Here is an 18,583-nt window from a genome sequence, read left to right on the forward strand (position 1 = left end):
TAATTCTATTAATATGGTTTATTACACATTGTTGATTTTTGTAAGTTGAACCAACCTTGCATTCCTGGGTAAATTCCAGTAAGTCATGGTGTATAATATTTTTATCTGTTGCCAGATTCCATTTGTTAGAATTCTGTAAAGGATTTTTGTATACATATGTATATGGGATATCTGTTTGTGGTTTTGTTTTTTGTTTTTTGATTTTAAGAATGACTTTTGCTCTTGTTGCCCAGGCTGGAGTGCAGTGGTATGATCTCGGCTCACCACAGTCTCTGCCTCCCAGGTTCAAGCAATTCTCCTGCCTCAGACTACCAAGTAGCTGATATCACAGGTGTGCGCTACCACGTCCGGCTAATTTTTTACATTTAGGAGAGATGGAGTTTCTCCATGTTGGTCAGATTGGTCTCGAACTCCTGACCTCAGGTGATCCACCTGCCTCGGCCTCCCAAAGTGGTGGGATTACAGGTGCGAGTAACCACGCCCGGCCTCTTTTCTTGTGATGTGTGGTCTGCAGATAATACTGCCTCGCAGAATGATATAAAAAATATTCCCTCATATTCTGTTTTTTTGGAAGATCTTATGAAGGATTAATGTTAATTCTTTAAATATTTCGAAGAATTCATCAGTGAATTCACTTGTCCTTGGCTTTTCTTTGTAGGAAGATATTATGAATTCTCTCTCTCTCTGTTACACGTCTATTCAAATTTTCTGTTTCATTTGGAATAAGTTTTGGTTGTTTATGTCAAAGAATTTGTCCATTTCAACTGGGCTCTAACTTGTTGCCATATAATCATTCATACTGCTATAATTTTTTTTTACTTCCATAAATTCAGTAAAATTGCCCTCTTCCTTTTATTACTGAAATTAGCAAATTGAAGTCTTCTCTATTTCTTGGTCAGTATAGCTCAAGGTCGGTCAATTTCATTTATCTTTTTAGAGACCCAACATGGTTTTGTTTTCTCTTCTCTACTTCATTTATTTCAAATCTACTCTCTATTACATCCTTCCTTCCATGTGCTTTGGATTTAGTTTATTTTTTTTTTCCAGATTCTTAAGGTAGAGCATTAGCTTCCTGATTCGAGATCTTTCTTCTTTTCTAAATATAAGTATTTAAAGCTATAAACTTCCCTCCAAATACTACTTTAGCTGGATCCCGTACATTTTGGTGTATTGTTTTTGCCTCTACTCGTCTCAAAGTATTTTCTAATCTTGTTGTGATTTCTTCTTCAACTCATAGGTTATCTGAAAGTATGCTGTTTAATTTCCACATATGAAGACATTTCTGTTTATTGCTTCATTACTGCTTTCCTTTGTATTAAATAGATGTTTTCAGTCAAGTGTGATGGATCACACCTGTAATCCCAGCACTCTGGGTGGCCGAGGTGGGCAGATTGCTTGAGGTCAGGTGTTCAAGACCAGCCTGGCCAGCATGACGAAGCCCTGTCACTACTAAAAATACAAAAATTAGCCAGGCATGGTGGCACATGCCTGTAGTCTCAGCTACTTGGGAGGCTAAGGCAGGAAAATCACTTGAACCTGGGAGGTAGAGTTTGCAGTAACCCAAGATTACACCACTGTACTCCAGCATGGGCAACAGGGCAAGACTCCACCTCTAAATAAATAAATAAATTAGATGTTTTCTAGTATACTATTTTAATTTTTTTGTCATTTCTCTTACTATAGCATTTCTTAATTATTTTCTTAATCGTTACCAATGGAATTATAATTAACATCTGAACTTACAGAATCTAGTCTGTATTTAAAACAACTTAATTTCAATAGTATATAAAAAACTTTCCTCCTACATAGCTCCATTCTCTCCCTACTCCTTTATGCTGTATTGTCATTCAAATTATGTCTTTGAAACTGTATGTCCATCAAGAAAGAATTATAATTATTACCTTATGCAAGTATCTTTTAAATCAGATTGGAAGAAAAAAGAGCGTAAAAATATATTTACATACTGTCTTCTTGTAATTGCCAATAATGACAGTCTTTATTTCTTCATATGCATAAGTTAGTGTCTAGTGTCCTTTCACTTCAACCACAAGAACTCCCATTAATATTTCTGGTGGGGTAGGTTTGCTAGGAATAAATAGCTCAAGATTCATTTAACTGGGAATATTTTAATTTCACCAACACTTTGAAGATAGTTTTGCTGGATACAGAATTCTTGATTGGCAGTGTTTCTTTTCTTTCAGTGCTTCAAATGCCATCCTGCTACCATCTAGTCCCACTGGTTTCTGTTTTAAAAAAAATTTACATATCAAGTTTGTAATAGGAAACCCAATGGCTTGGGACAATAAATCAGCTGTTAATCTTATTGAAGATGTTTTGTACAAGATGAGTTGCTTTTCTTTTGCTGCTTTCAATATTCTCTTTGTCTTTGGATACTTTTATTATGATGTATCTAAATTTGGATCTCTTTGAATCTACCCTCCTTGTAATTCACTGGCCTTTTTGGAGGTATACATTAATATAGTCTTTCATCAAATTTGAATAGTTTATGGCCATTATCTCTTCAAATATTGTTTCTGCTCCTTTTTCTTCTTACTTTCTGGATTCTCAGAAATTGGTATGCTTGATGATATCCAACAGGTCTCTGAGGCTCTGATCATTTTTCTTCATTCTTTTTCCTTTCTGTTCTTTTAGCTGGATAATCTCAATTATCTGTCTTCAAGTTCACTGATCCTTTCTTCTTCTGTCTGTTCAAATCTGTTAAACTCCTCTAGCCAATATTTCATTTCAGTGATTGTATTTTTTTCCAAATTATATTGGAGGGGTTATAAAATGTAAAAAAAATACATTTATACTGTCTTTTATATTTAACTACGTATTGACATATTTACACATATGTAACTTTTAACATTTTATTAATATTCCCTATTTTCCCTTAGCTCCTCAGACACTGTTGCCAGCTTTAGCTCTCTGAACATATTTGAAATAGACATTAAGCTCAATGTCTGGCTTTCCTCAAGGCTGGTTTCTATTGATTCTTTCCTTCCTGTGTACAGCTCATACTTTCTATGTTTCATAATTTTGTGTTAAACATTGGATATTTTAAAAAATATAACGTAATTATGGAAATTAGGTTTTCCCTCATCCCTAGGGCATGGTGTTGTTGCTGTCTCTTGTAGCTGTTTTTAAGAACAATTTTCCTGAACTAATTCTGTAAAGTTTGTACTCTTTGTCTCATGTGACCATTAAAGTCTCTGTTCAGTTAGCTTAGTGGTTATGCAATGATTGAACAGAGCTATCCCACCTGCCTAAAAACCAATAAGTCTCCCAGGCTTTGTCAAGAGTCAGTATCTGTGAGTTGAGGCACACCTGCGACACTTGGATAGGGAGCTTATAAACTCTGCCTTGACCTTCACTTCCTGCTTGCTCAGAGCCTCAAAGTTATTCAGTGAGCAATCAGGACATCATTGGTCTTTCTTGAGAATGCACATAGCCCTGAGCATGTACACAGCCCCATATATATATACACGGCTATCTAGATTCCCAGGAATATGTTGGAACTTTTCAAGGCCATATGGAGATCTCATTCCCCAGCTTTTTCTTTTAAGTATTTTGGTTAGGCTACTGGTTGTCTCAACTGTTACCTACTGCCACAGGCAGCTGTGATGTTCAACAATTTAGGCTGTTTGCTTTGCACAATGCCCCTGGGGGCTAAAGGCTTTTCACAGTGGGCAAACTCCAAGTGAGGTTGAACAAAGATAGTCTAGTAAATAGGGTATTCAGGAAATCACCCAGTAGGATGAATAATAAAAATTCTCTGGGAATGGGGCACTGAAGGAGCTCAAATCCCTTCTGCTCCCTCCAAGTGGTTGCCACACTGCTGATTTCCACCATGATTCCAGTCTGTTGGTTTTCTAGGCTACCATGGATCTGAAGAGGAAGGGATGTGAACATTACATGTTAAAATGCCACGAAGTACGCGGTCTTTACTGATATTCAGCCTTTTTTGTTGTATAAACACTTTTCAGGTTACTGTGCACCTTTGATTAACTTCCAGAGTTCTGACAAAGTTGTTTTGACAATTTTTGCCAGTTTTCTCTTTGCTGTTATGAAAAAATTTGTAGAGGTCATTACCCCACCATTTCACTGATGTCAATCCAAAACTCTTAATTGCCATACTATACTGCCCAATGCAGAAGTAATGTATTAAAAATAGGTCCTGTTTTTGTTTTTTTAACAAAAGTCTATTTAAATCTCTTAAGTACTAGGAAGAACTGTAGACAGAGTACAGCACAGAGATTCTAGACTTATGGTAATATCCAAGTCAATTTTAGTATTTGGTCATTTTTGGAAATAGATGGTCACCAGAATGCTTCTCCCACTTGCATAAACAGGAGTACATCAGAATCACATAGTCTATTGAGTAGAATGAAGAAGAGAAATAGGTTCTGTAGGAACCCTTAAAGCTCTCTATCTGCAGACACTACATAAATGGTTTCAGCTTCTCTCCTTGTAGATGAAGAAACTGAAAAAGACTTTGGACATTCTTGTTCATTATCTTTTATCCTGATGGTACAGCTAAATTACCCATCTTTGCCTAGCCTTTTTAGACTGGTTTAAATTCCTATTTAGCTATACTTTTATTTATTAATAACTCCAAAAGAACCAAATAAAGCATCACGTACGGCTCAGTTCTACCCACTGTATAATTCCCAATTAGGTTATGATTTCTGCTATATCCTCTTCATGATCTTTAAATAGTATTCTCTACTCTGGGCTCCTTCTTATTCATGAGGAGGAAATCAGAGGCAAGGTTGATGATAAACTGGAACATCTGTTCTCCATTACCTCATTGCTGACCAGACAAATCATTACCATTTCTCATTCTACCTCTCAGGAGGGCCAACATGTAGCTTCACTGAGACTGCCTATTGATGTGACCACTAAGAACATTTTATGGTTTCCAACAGCCTGATCACCATAATACACATTCTACAATTATAATAAAATTTTCTCAAAAATAGTTGAATTACTTTTGATTTAAAGACCTTAAAATGGCATTGTGTCTTTTAATTTGAAAGTGTATAAAAAAGAAAATAACAAGAGTAAAAAGTAGATTTTAATTTGATATTGTAAATTGTGCTGAGTTGGCTTGATGAAAAGAATGTCAAGGAATTCCCTGAGGAAAGCCAGGGTTTTTTTTGGTGAACACACCTGTTCACCATCAGGGTGTTTCTTGACAATTAACTAAGAGGCCGCTTAAGTTTTTAATTAAGATATCATCAAAGGAAATGAAAATAATCTGTAATTCTGCAGGTCTACATCTCTGTTCTTCTTCAGAAGTATTATCTTTGCCCTCTTATTCTCATCTAACATCTAGACTTGGTCACCTCACCTTTTCTGCCTTCCATATTTTCTACTTCATCTTAATCTGTAATTTCTATTTCATCTTACTATGACTGCATAATATTTACGATCATTATAAAAATTCTCAATCTACCATTTAAACCATTTTCACAATCTGTTAGGTTTTATTTTGCAATGATACAATGTTCCAACTTTATAATACGTTTTTACACTAAACCTACCAAAATAGAGTAGGTAGGAAGTGGTGTGGAGAAAATAAAATGTTAGGGTGAATGCTGGCATTGACACTGATATATTGTAATATAAACAATTACTTTCAGAAACAAATCTGCTCAGGACTCAAAATGCAAACAAACCAGTTTTTGTTTTCCTTTATAAAAATTAAAAATTTTAAAGTTTTTCCAAGGGGAAATTTTGGGTGGCTGGAATATTGTGTTTCATAACCCAGGTGGTAATTTCAGGGTTGTGTTTACTTTGTGTTACCTCATTGGACTATACATTTTTGCTTTGTGTACTTTTCTAAATGCATGTTATGCTGAATACAAATTTTCAAAAAGAGTTTACTATATGCAAGCTCTGTACTAGCCAGAAGGGAAAACAAGATTAGAAAATAAGGAATCTAAAGTTTATCAAGGTAGAGAAAATATAGGTTGTTTATCATTACTAACATTGCATATCATTGCCCATATTGATGATAACAGATTGGTAACAACTAACTTTCACAAATAATAGATTTTAAATGCCAAAGGAACATACAGACAATGTAAGGTAAATAAGCTTTCATAATAAATACAAGAAAAGTTTCTTCTCTTATTCAATTATGTCTTAGCAGGATACTAATCAATTTTGAGTGGTTTTCTTGATTAGAAGTTTGTCATAATAAACAAGAAAGCATCTTAAAGAAAAAAAAATTTGCTTCAAGCTTTTTACAAAGATAATCCCTTAGAAATCACTTTGTAAAAGGCAAAGCAGGTCTGAGATAGTCCTTTTATTTCTCTATTAAACTGTAATTATCCCTATATATCTACAAAGACCAGTTCAAACACTTTAAAATCTAAAAAATGGAAACTAGGTTCTATTTTACATGTATTTTTAGAAATATACTCTCCCAAATATATCTATTCATCTCAAACATTTAAAAGCTAAACTTAAAGTTTTACTACTAGTGCACATTATAAAAAGACATGTAAGTCACTTTGAGGGTCCTGAGGACACAGGTGAGCCCTATCACATTTCTACTGAAAGACATAAATCTCAACTGCATATGTATCTTCACTATGCAGCAATGGCCTACCTAAGACTAGAGATACAGCAAACAGTTTGGTTTCTAGTAGGTCAAAAGTGCTTATGAAGTTGCCCTCCCACAGAATGTGAGATTTTATGATTGAAGGGGGAGGCAGGCAGAAAAAGTATCCTGCTTTATCCATTTCTAAATTTGAAAGTAAAAATCCATGAACTGAGTTAAGAGTAAAGGAAAAGAAAATGAACACTTCAAGAATAGATGCTCTCATTTTATCCTCATATTAAAGGCAGTGTAACATTTTTTCACAGAAAAGAAAAACTGTTCGCAGTCACAAATCAGTTAAGAGATGATACCAGATTGACTACAGAAGCAGGACTTGTCCCCGAGAATCTCGTAGCAAGAATTCTACTCCTTTTTGTGGAAAAGTAGAAAGGTAAAAAAAAATTAAAAGATAAAGCATGGAAGAATACTAATAACTACCACTTACCAGTTTTTCTGTGAATGTGTCTTTTCCCAGCTTCCCTGAAAGCAACTATGGCTCTAAAAAAAGCTCGGAGAATTGCCCATCGGAAAACAGCTACAGGATCAATTCCAATCATCCCAGAGATAAATGCATTCTTGCTGCTTCTCAGAAGAGCTACAATGTCTGGGCGCATATGATCTGTATTTTTTTCCCGGAAATCCTACATGAAAAAAGTACCAGTGTTATTTACAGAAAAAAAAAACAACTATTAAAAACAAGATGATGGGTGATAACATAGTTTGGATGCTTGTCCCTCCAAATATCATGTTGAAATGTGATTCCCCCATGGTGGTAGGACCTAGTGGGAGGTGTTTGGGTCATGGAGGCAGATCCCTCATAAATGGCTTGGTGCTCTCCTCAAATAGTGAGTGAGTTTTCACTCTGAATTCACCAAAATCTGGTTATTTAAAAGTGTGGCACTCCCACTTCTCCATCTTTTGTTCCCTCTCTCGTTTTCTCTTCTCGCCATATGACACATGTGCTTCCACTTCACCTTCTGCCACAAGTAAAAGCTCTCTGAAGCTTCACTAGAAGCCAGGTGGGTATCAGTGCTCTGCTTCCTGTACGGCCTGAAGAATCGTGAGCCAATTAAACCTCTTTTCTTTATAAATTGCCCAGCCTTAGGTGTTTCTTTATAGCAACATGAGAACAGACTATCACAAGTGACATGTTTGAATAGTAGTTGAACGAGACGGAAGAAATGTCTATTCCAGCTAGCTAACTGGACCAGTATCTTCTATAAGGTCCCATCCAATCCTAAAACTATTGATTTCTATAATACATGTGAATTAGAAGAAATATTCTATAATTTTATAGCAGCTTGTTAAACTCTGGTCAGGGACAGCCTCTCCAAAGATGTACCACATACAGTAATAGGAGAGCTGAATAACAAAAAGGAGCCAGAGATTAGAAAACTGGGAAGAGCAAGCAAGAGTAACACCTACAACCTATAGGTGATGATAAGCAGGACAAGGTAGGAGAAAAGCAATAAAAACAATGGGCTGGAACACTGGGGACAAGGAGAGAGTAGTGGAAGATTAGATAAATAGGCTACTTAGACTCTATAAGCTTCAGTTGTTTGTTCAGATTTTATTCAAGTATGAAGGAAAGCCCTGGAAAGGTAACGACATGAGCTAACTGGTGTCGTATACACTGGCTGCTGCACAGGAAATGAATTATCCAAAGAAAGCATAGAAAAAAGGAGCCTCGGTATTAAACTAGATAAGAATTGCTGGTGACTTGGACTTGGTCAGTTGCAATAGCAGAAATGAAAAATAGCTATATTTGCGACATGTAAAGGCAAAACACCTGCTGATGAATTAGGGTGTGGTGAGAGAATGAGGAAATCAGGTTAATGCTTATATTTTGGGGTTGGGTACTCAGTGGATGGAGATGCCATAAACTGGTAAGGAGAAGACTAGAGAAAGAAAAGGTTTGAGGATAAGAAATGAAGATCAAGAGATCAGTTTTGTCCATGTGAAGTTTGTGCCAGTGAGGATAATAATAGTAGGTAACATTTATTGAGAGGTTAGTATGTATCTAGCACTCTTCTAAGTATTTTACATGTATTGTCTCATGTAATCGCATTTAATCCTAATAATCCTTTCAGATAGATATTACTACTCACATTTTATAGAAGAGAAAACTGAATCAGAGAGAGGTGAAATATCCTGGCCCCTATCACACAGTAAATGGAAGAGCAAGGGCTCAAACATATTCACTCAAAACCAAATGGTTGTGTGAGTCTGGAGTCCTATGGAGATTTCCGAAAATAGATTTGGTTACTATCAGCATATTGATTTTAACAAGGTCTCAATCTTCAATATAGGTCAGGCTGGAGTGCAGTTGGCACCATCATAACTCACTGAAGCTTCTAACTCCTGGACTCAGGCAATCCTCTGCCTCAGCCTCCCTAGGAGTAGAGGTGTGTCCCACCATGCCCAGCTAATTATTTTTCTTTATTTTTGTAGAGACAGAGTCTTATTATGTTGCCCAGGCTGGTATCAAACTCCTGGCCTCAAGTAATTCCCCCACGTCAGCCTCCCAAAGTGCTGGCAGTACAGGTATAAGGAATTGTGCCCAGACAGCATATAGATTTTTAAAGCTGAATAAGAAGGAGTGTAAACAGGCAGGAACAACCATCTATCAAAGAACAGAGGTTGGAGGAGCTAGAACACAAGAAAATGGGTTAAAATGCACCATAAACAAATGAGGAGGGTAAGCTTTCACTCTGGAAAGAAGGATCTAGAATGATGTTACAGCATACGCATTGACTACAATCTTACCAAATGGAAGGATTAAAAATTTGGTAAGTAAATCATTCCAAGCTGGTACAGCTTCACAGAATACCTCTAACTTTGAATTCTGAGAAATATACCTAGTATTATGTCATCTATCCTCATATACAGAATATCCTATTACTCATCCTATTACTTTTAGGGCTTTCCTTTCCTAATTCTTCTTTATTCTGCTGAGAACAAGAAAAAACAGGAAACATACCAGGAGTCTTGGTCCTTGGCTTGTCCCTACATACCCTTAGAGCAAATCTTATGTATTATTTTAAAAAAATCAATAAAATTGAATAAGAGTATTCAAATCCAAACAACCTCTTACACCATAATCAGCAGCTAATAACTACTGATGGCAGACAAGCTGTGAGGCATAAACTCAATGTATTTTACATAACTTATTTTTATCTAATTCTAGCAACTACTCAATAAAGCAGATTCAGTCATAAACCATAATTTACTGATAAGTAAACAGAAAGGTAAAGCAGCTTACTGAAGGTTAAACAGACAATAAGTACCGTTGCAGGAACTGAAACACCAGTCTGCCTTACACCTTTTAATAACTACACTGTACAACCTAAAATTCTAGGATTCTTTTCAAGTGTTGAGAGTAACCAGTGGCCTTCATTTTCAAGATGAAATAGTCTGTCTTCATATTTCTAGATTTCTAAGTACATTATCAACTGACCATATCATTCTTCTTAAAATTCTCTCTTCTAGTTTCCATAAGAAAATACTTTGTGGTTTACTATTTACCTCCTGTGCCGCCCTTCTAAGTCCTTAAGTTCATATTGGAAATTCAAAGTGGGTTTAATAATGTGCACTCATTTCTCTTTTTTTGTTTTTTGTTTGCTTTTGAGACAGGGTCTTGCTCTGCTGCCCAGGCTGGAGTGCAGTGGCACGATCTCAGTTCACTGCAACCTCTGCCTCCTGGGCTCAAGTGAATTCTCCCCCTCTGCCTCCCAAGTAGCTGGGACTACAGGCACACACCACCACACCCAGCTAATTTTTTGTATTTTTTGCAGACAACAGGTCTTGACATGTTGCCCTGGATGATTTAAACTCTGGGACTTAAGTGATCCACCCACCTCAGCCTCCCAAAGTGCTGGGACTACAGGCGTGAGCCACCACGCCTGGTTGTGCACTCATTTCTTTACTCAATCCTCTTATATCAAGTGACCAGAACCCTAATTAAGATTTTAAATTAGCACTATCTATATGATGAAGCCCAAATGTATATTTCCAGATCAGATTTTTCTTATTATTTCTTGAGATCCATTAACACATCTTAAAAGGTATGTCTAATCTGAAAGAAAACATGTAAGACCAGCAGTACATTTAAATGTTTGGAAGCATTCACTAGTAAAACCATGTGGGCCTGGGATTTCCTTTGTGGAAAAGTTCTGAAATACTGATTCAAATTATTTAGCCAACAGAATTTTCAGGTTTTTCTATTTATTCTGGTGTTAGTTTTGGTAAAGTGTGTTTTAATGGAATTTATCCATTTTTTTGTTTTCAAATTTACTGAAAAAATATATTCATATCTTTTTAATATCTGTAGTGTATGTAGTAAAGTTCTCTTTTTTCATTCCTGGTATCTGTAATCTATGAATTTTTTTATGTCACCAGTTATTTTCCTATTATATTTAATAAGGAACTAACTTTTGGCTTTGTTGATTTCTTTGTTCAATGTCTGCTTTATATTATACTGATTTCTGGTCTTCTTTTTACACTCTTTCTCTAATTTCTTTGAGTGTGATTCGCTCTTCTTTTCCTAGTTTCTCACACAGAAGCTTAGATAACCACTTTTCAATCAGGTATGGTGGCTCATACCTGTAATCCCAGCACTCTGGGAGGCCAAGGTGGGCAGATCACTTGAGGCCAGAAGTCTGAGACCAGCCTGGCCAACAGGGCGAAACCCCATCTCTACCAAAAATACAAAAATTAGCCAGGCATAGTGGCACAAGCCTGTAGTCCCAGCTACTCGGGAGGCTGAGGCACAAGAATTGCTTGAACCTGGGTGGTGGTGGTTGCAGTAAGCTGAGATCCCATGACTGCACTCCAGCCTGGGTGACTGAACAAGACTCTGTCTCAAAAAAGAAAAAAAGAAACTTAGATAACCACTTTTCAACTTTTCTTCCTTTCCGATATATGCATTTAAAGTTATAAATTTTCCTATATTCATTTATTTAACTCTATCCTAAAAGTTTCTGATAATGCTGTATTTCATTAATGTTCAGTATAAAATACTATAATTTTAATAATTTATTTTATTTATTTATTTATTTTTAGACAGAGTTTCACTCTTGTTGCCCATGCTGGAGTGCAATGGCATGATCTCGGATCACGGCAACCTCCGCCTCCTGGGTTCAAGCGATTCTCCTGCCTCAGCCTCCTGAGTAGCTGGCATTATAGGCATGCACCACCACACTTGGCTAATTTTGTATTTTTAGTACAGACAGGGTTTCTCCATGTTGGTCAGGCTGGTCTCAAACTCCCAACCCGAGGTGATCGTCCCACCTCGGCCTCCTAAAGTGCTGGAATTACAGGCATGAGTCACCACACCTGGCCAACAATTTATTATTATAAGAAGTAATTTATATTGTGATTTCTTTTTTGACTCACAAGTTATTCAGAAGAGTTTTTGCCTAATTTCTAGGCAAAATATTCTTAGAAAATTTCTTAGAAATCTTAAAATTTCTTAGAAAATAACCAATGATTTTCTAAGTTACCCTTATGTTGTGCTAATTAGGTCAGCTGTTTAACAGTGCTGTTTGTATTGATTTTGCATCTGCTTGTTCTGTTAGTTACAAAGAGAGGCATTAAAATCTATAATTTTTTCTTTTTTTAAGTTTTCTTCTTTTTCCTCAGAAAAATATTGAAGAAAAAAATCTACAATTATAATGATGGACTTATCTAGGTCTGCTTTTCCTTCGCTTTTACTTTACATATTTTGAATCAGTCATTAGGTACATACATCATCAAGTGATTTGCCAAGCGAGGTGGCTCATGCCTGTAATCCTAGCAGTTTGGGAGGCTGAGGAGGGTAGATCAACTGAGGTCAGAAGTTCGAAACCATTCTAGTGAAACTGCATCTCTACTAAAAATACAACAATTAGCCAGGTATGGTGGCAGGCGACTGTAATCTCAGCTACTCAGGGCAGGAGAATCACTTGAACCTTGGGTGAGGGGGTGGGGGCGGAGGTTGCAGTGAGCCAAGGTCGCACCACTTCACTGCAGCCTGGGTGAAAGAGCGAAGCAAGACGAAAGAGCGAAGCAAGACTCTGTCTCAAAACAAAAAAAAAGTATTTATTGATTATGTCTTCCTGTTGAACTGGCTCCTTTTATCATTATAAAATGTCCTTTGTATCTCTAATAATATTTCTGGTCTTAAAGTCCATTTTGTCCTACAATAATTTTTTTTTTTTTTTTGAGACAGTCTCACTTTGTTTCCGAGGCTGGAGTGCAGTGGCACTATCTCAGCTCACTGCAACTTTCGCCTCCCAGATTCAAGAGATTCGCCTGTCTCAGTCTCCCCAGTAGCTGGGATTACAGGTGTGCACCACCACACCCAGCTAATTTTTCCATTTTTAGTAGAATTGGAGTCTCACCATGTTGGCCAGGCTAGTCTCAGATTTCTGACCTCAGATGATCCACCTGCCTCAGCCTCCCAAAGTGCTGGGATTACAGATGTGAGCCACCGTGCCCAGCCTGTCCTGTAATTACATAATTATGCCAGCTCTTATCCTTTTTTCCATCCTTCTACTTTCAACCTATCTGATAACATGGATGTATATATATACACACACTTGCCTGGGATATTCTATATATACATATATATACACACACATATATATGATTCCATTTATCTAAAATTTAATTAAAAGTAAAATTAAGAATGATAAAAATTACAGTAGTGGTAATCTCTGAGGGCAGCTGACTGGGAAGGGGTATGAAAGAAATCTAAATACTTTATTTGTGCACTTTAGGCACAATATCCCCAAGTTTTTCTATAGCTCAAGCTTTTGTTTCGTTTTACGTTTTAAACTATATTCACAATTTCTGTTCTAAAATCTATTCCTCCTAGTATTTTCCATCTTAGGAAATAGTAACTCCAAAGCACCCATCAGCTCTAGCCAGAGGTCACTTACTCATTTAGAGTCCATCAATAAAGTCTATGGATGGTTTACCTCCAAAAATATATCTCATAATCATCTGTATCTCCCCTCAACCTCTACTGCCACTCCAGTGCTTCAGTTTACTTAAATTAAAACTTACTTACTTCAGTTTCACTTCAAATCTTAAAAAATGCTACCTAACTGATCTCCTAGATTCCACTCTCACCCTCTGCTATCTCTTCTCCTCAAGGTAATCAATGCAATCTTTTAAAACTACAAGTCACTGTATTTTTAAATAATTTAAATGTAATATTTTAATACTCTGCCTAAAATATGCTTAAGCAGAATAATATTTTAATACTCTGCTTAAAATATGATCACAGTGGGCCAGGCGCGGTGGCTCACTCCTGTAATCCCAGCACTTTGGGAGGCCAAGGCAGGCAGATCATGAGATCAAGAAATCAAGACCATCCTGGCCAACAGAGTGAAACCCCGTCTCTACTAAAAATACAAAAATTAGCTGGGTGTGGTGGCACATGCCTGTAGTCCCAGATACATGGGAAGCTAAGGCAGGAGAACTGCTTGAACCCAGGAGGCGGAGGTTGCAGTGAGCCGAGACTACACCACTGCACTCCAGCCTGGCACTTGGAGACAAAGCTAGACTCTGTCTCAAAAAAAAAAAAAAAATTTATCACAGTGCCACATAATTTTTATAAAAACTAAACTCAATTTAGCTTACAAGCCCTGAAGAATAACCCACTGTCTATTCTCTAAGTTCATTTCATGTTATTCTCCTTAGTTCATTATAATCTAGTAGCACTTACCTGTTTTCAATTATTTCAACATATCAAACTCTTTCCTATCTCATAGTCTATAATATTCAGAATTCCTCGACAAGGTAACATTTATTTCGGGTCATCTCTCAAAATTTAAGTTTCTTAGAGAGGTGTTCATGTATTCACACATTCAAAATTCACTATTTTATTACTTTCTCTCATAGAACCCATTCACTTATTTATAACACAAAGCCCACTTATCTATATGTTACATAAACAGATATACATATATATGCAAACAAAATATGTATAAATGCACATATGTATGTATATGTGTACAATCAGGAATCTATCTATCATTAGATCATTCCAAACACCAAGCACAGAGTCTGACACATATTCTGTGTTCAATATATACTTCTTAAATAAATCAGTCAATACATGGATGAATAAATGACCTTAAGACACTCAACTCAAGACCAGGGAGAAAACATATTACTCCACTATTCTCTATATCATCACTGCCTTACCTGGGAAGTTAAATGCCTTAAATAGCAGGCTTAAACATCAAGTAGCTGAAGAATAATAGACTCACAAATTACACAAGAAATGGACAAAATTATCAAGATTCCACTCCACAGAAGTTAAGAATTTCAATACACTCATGAAAAGTACAAACTCACAACTGCCTAATGGTAAACAGAGACATGAAAGCCTTATGAGTGCAGAGAAGGGAAAAATTCAACAAATTATGTGGATAAATAAGTGAGTCTGAGACATACACATGCAATCTAATTCTTTTGGATCTAAAAAGGTTATCAGGATTCACTGACAACAACAGGTTTATCTCTAGGCAGAAACCAACAGAAACATTACCTTACCTAAGACAGTAAGGTGCTGAAAAGCAGAATCTAAGTTTTAGTAGTATCCTTATAAAATATCTCCAGTTATTACTGATCAAAAACCTCCACAAACAGGGTAGTATGCCAGAGGTAGTGACATAGTTAAGAACACATCTCTGCCCTGTAAGCATATTCAATGAGAAATTTACTAACCTTTACCCCATATTTTACTTTTCCAGCATAATGTTTTATAATAAAAGCAGGCTCCATCACGGCTGGAAATTCGATGTAAGAATTATCTTCATGTTGATGCTTAAACTTGTCTAGTAATGTTTGATTTGTAGCCTGTGGGAAGCTGAATTAAAAAAAAAAAGAAAAAATAACGCTAAAGAAAGATGAGAAAGATGCAGTAATTAGTACAGTCCATTTTATAGTACATTATAATTACATTGCCATCTTACACATATAGCAGTTTACAAAAGTTTTCATCCATATTATCTAATCTGATTCCCACAATAAGCTAAAAAGTAATAATAAATATTGGTGTGACTATTTTATAGATGAGGGATCAAAAGTTTTGATTTGCCTATACTCACACTTTGCAATAGCAGTATCAAGAAATTAACTCATTACATACTTAGCTTCGATTGCACTGATCTAAACTACTGTAAAACCCAAAGGAAAATAAAATCCAAATCATACGTTCTTTGGGTCCAACAACTTCCAAATAAGAGAATAATCTCTCAATTCTTATAGGTCCTAAAAATCCATAAAAATTATCGATTTCCTGTTTCTTCATGCATAAATAAGTAGCCATTTTCTTACTATACCAATTATTATTTGCACTCATTGATCGTACTGATCAATTGCGCACTTAATATCCAGGAATCACACAAACTATTTAACTGCATAATAGGAGATATGGAAATACAAAAGTTAAAAGGAGAAAAAAATAATCAGTGGTGTGAATAATGAAAAGGTTCACACAGGACATAGTAAGTAATTGTGAACTAGATGTTAAAGGCTGGGGAAGAGTTTCAAATAAAGAAAATGTAACTGACAGAAAAAGGAGAAAAGTTTCAGAAAACAGCTTCATTTAATGGTAGCTAAAATAATGAAAAATGTGACATGAGGTTATAATGTTGCTTAATACAAATCTAATGTGTAAAAATCATTCCAAAATTACAATATACTTAATTACATAGTATGCACTGCAAACCATATAGAGAATGACCTTTGGCATCAGACAATCATAGTTTAGATTATTCATTCTAACAGTTACCTGGGGCAAACTAGGTAACCTTCTTTGAGAAGTGGTCCTCTAATTCACAAGATGAGATAGCAGGTATCACAGTGCCCGCAGAATTAAATAAAACTAGTAAAAACATCTAGCAACAGCAGGCATCCTCTAGGGATTAAACATATCAACTTTATGTTGCCAACACTGGTATTTTCCTGGTCACCTTGGCCTACTTTTGTATTCAAATAATATCTCTTCCTCAAAATATCACCATCTAGCTTACTCCAAAACTTTAACGCCATTTTACAATGGATTACTATTTCAAACACAGCAGCACAGCTCCTATGAGAGTCTCACGAATCTTCTTTCAAGTCACCAAAGCATATTACCAAAATAAGTTTTCCTATAATAGTGCTTTAATCATGTGCCCCCTCTGCTCAAAACTTTATAGATCACCAAGGCAAAAAGACTGACACCAAGCTCCTAAGCCTAGGCTAACTCAACCTCTGCAAACTTATGTCTCACTATTTCACAGCAGTATGCTTTTCTTAAGGCAGGATGCTCACCTCATTGTCTCTAGGTCAGGGTTTATTTGCCTTCTAATCATCTGAGTAATCGAAAAGCTTATGATATATTTTCTCTTAGTTTTAAATGGAAAATAGAAATTTTCAAAGGAAGGAGGATAGACATGAAAACAGTCTTTACTTGAAACTAAAAAAGATGGAAAGTTCATGCATTCAACAGACATTTATGGATACTTATTACATTACCAGGCCAAAATATGTAGAACACAAGAAAATCATTCACTATTGCTCATATCAAAGCTCTTAGCCTAGTGTTCCCCAAAGGTTATCTGCAAAGGTAGCCTCAGAAGAACCTCTAGAGATTTGAAAACTACCAATGCCTGGACCCCACCTACTGCAATTCTGACTTAACTGATGAGGGGGATGACCTAAGGTCAGTGATATTTACAAAGTCCCAAGGTAATTCTTATGAGCAGGCAAGATTCACAAAATGCTGCTGTAAATGAATGCTCTAATCCTAACTTCAGTCACTGTTAAAATGTAGATTCTGATTCAACAGATATGGAGTGAAGGCCTGAGAGTCTACATTTCTAAGATTCAAAATGGTCCACTGCTGCTGACAGAAGATGACACTTTGAATACTACGAGGAAGACTGATAATATTCCTAACATCCTATTCATATGTAACTCTGACACAATATTCCTCCTTTCTAAATGCCACCCTACATCCTACAGAATCTAGCTTAAATAACTTGCCCCATATCATAAAGCCATTAAGAAGTAGAGAAAGGCTAAACCAAGACCTCTGACTTTAAACCCATATACTTGGAGCACTACAAACACACTGCATGAAGTAAAAACACAACTAAGGATATATTTGATACTACATATTCTCTATAAACAATATTTTTAGAGGAAAAAATACTCAATAAAGTCCTGAAATCGTTCTTCCGAATGTGACTTTATTTTCAATCCAGTTTTTTTTTTTACAGGTAAATGGCAGAGAAAAAATATTTTCATGCCTTTGCATTTTCTGGAATGTTAAAGCACAGAGATTCTTTACAAGGACTGGTAGTAACTACAGGACTAACTCATAAAAAGATTATTCAGTCCAGTCTCCCCACCTACAACACGCTGACAGATGATGCAAAGTAATTATAATAATAGGAAATTATATTAATTGTTAAAGCAGCTGCTAATCAGCTCTAATTGTTATAAAGTTCTTTATTGAGCCAAAATTTATCTCCCTGAAATTTATGGCAACATGGCTCAACCCCAGTAGCTTTCAGGTAACAGCAAAGAAGCATCATTCTCATTATTGGGTTAAATCTATGTGAGGCAGCAACTGATCAGGAAATTATAGTCTTTGTATAATAAGATGAGCGTGCGATGAAATTTTGCTTAAAGAATGACAAGACAGGACAGACACAGTGACTCTCATATGTAATCCCAGCATTTTGGGAGGCTAAGGCGGGAGGACAGTTTGAGCACAGGAGTTTGAGACCAGCCTGGGCAACAAAGTTGAGTCCTCGTCTCTACAAAAACATTTTTAAAATTAGCTAGATATGGTGGTATGTGCCTGTGTAGTCCCAGCTACTCAGGAGGCTGAGGCAAGATCACTGGAGCCCATGAATTCAAGGCTTCACTGAGCCATAACCACGCCACTGCATTCCAGCCTGAGCTACAGAGCAAGACCCAGTCAAA

General features: G+C 36.2%; 1 protein-coding gene across 11 annotated transcripts in view; it reads right to left on the reverse strand.

The window, feature by feature from the left end:
• MYO9A (myosin IXA) overlaps positions 1-18,583 on the reverse strand; it is a 290,323-nt gene that overhangs the window by 141,059 nt on the left and 130,681 nt on the right. For all 11 annotated transcript variants that reach the window (XM_064382198.1, XM_064382203.1, XM_064382199.1 and 8 more), the window contains 2 exons: positions 15,329-15,470; positions 7,056-7,251 (listed from right to left, as the gene is read on the reverse strand). In XM_064382198.1, the coding sequence (XP_064238268.1) occupies positions 7,056-7,251; positions 15,329-15,470 (338 nt within the window). The remainder of the gene's footprint in view (positions 1-7,055; positions 7,252-15,328; positions 15,471-18,583) is intronic.

Source organism: Aotus nancymaae, unplaced genomic scaffold, assembly GCF_030222135.1.
Source record: "Aotus nancymaae isolate 86718 unplaced genomic scaffold, 86718_ANA_hifiasm-v0.15.2.pri h1tg000003l, whole genome shotgun sequence".
In the NCBI taxonomy this organism is placed as follows: domain Eukaryota; kingdom Metazoa; phylum Chordata; class Mammalia; order Primates; family Aotidae; genus Aotus; species Aotus nancymaae.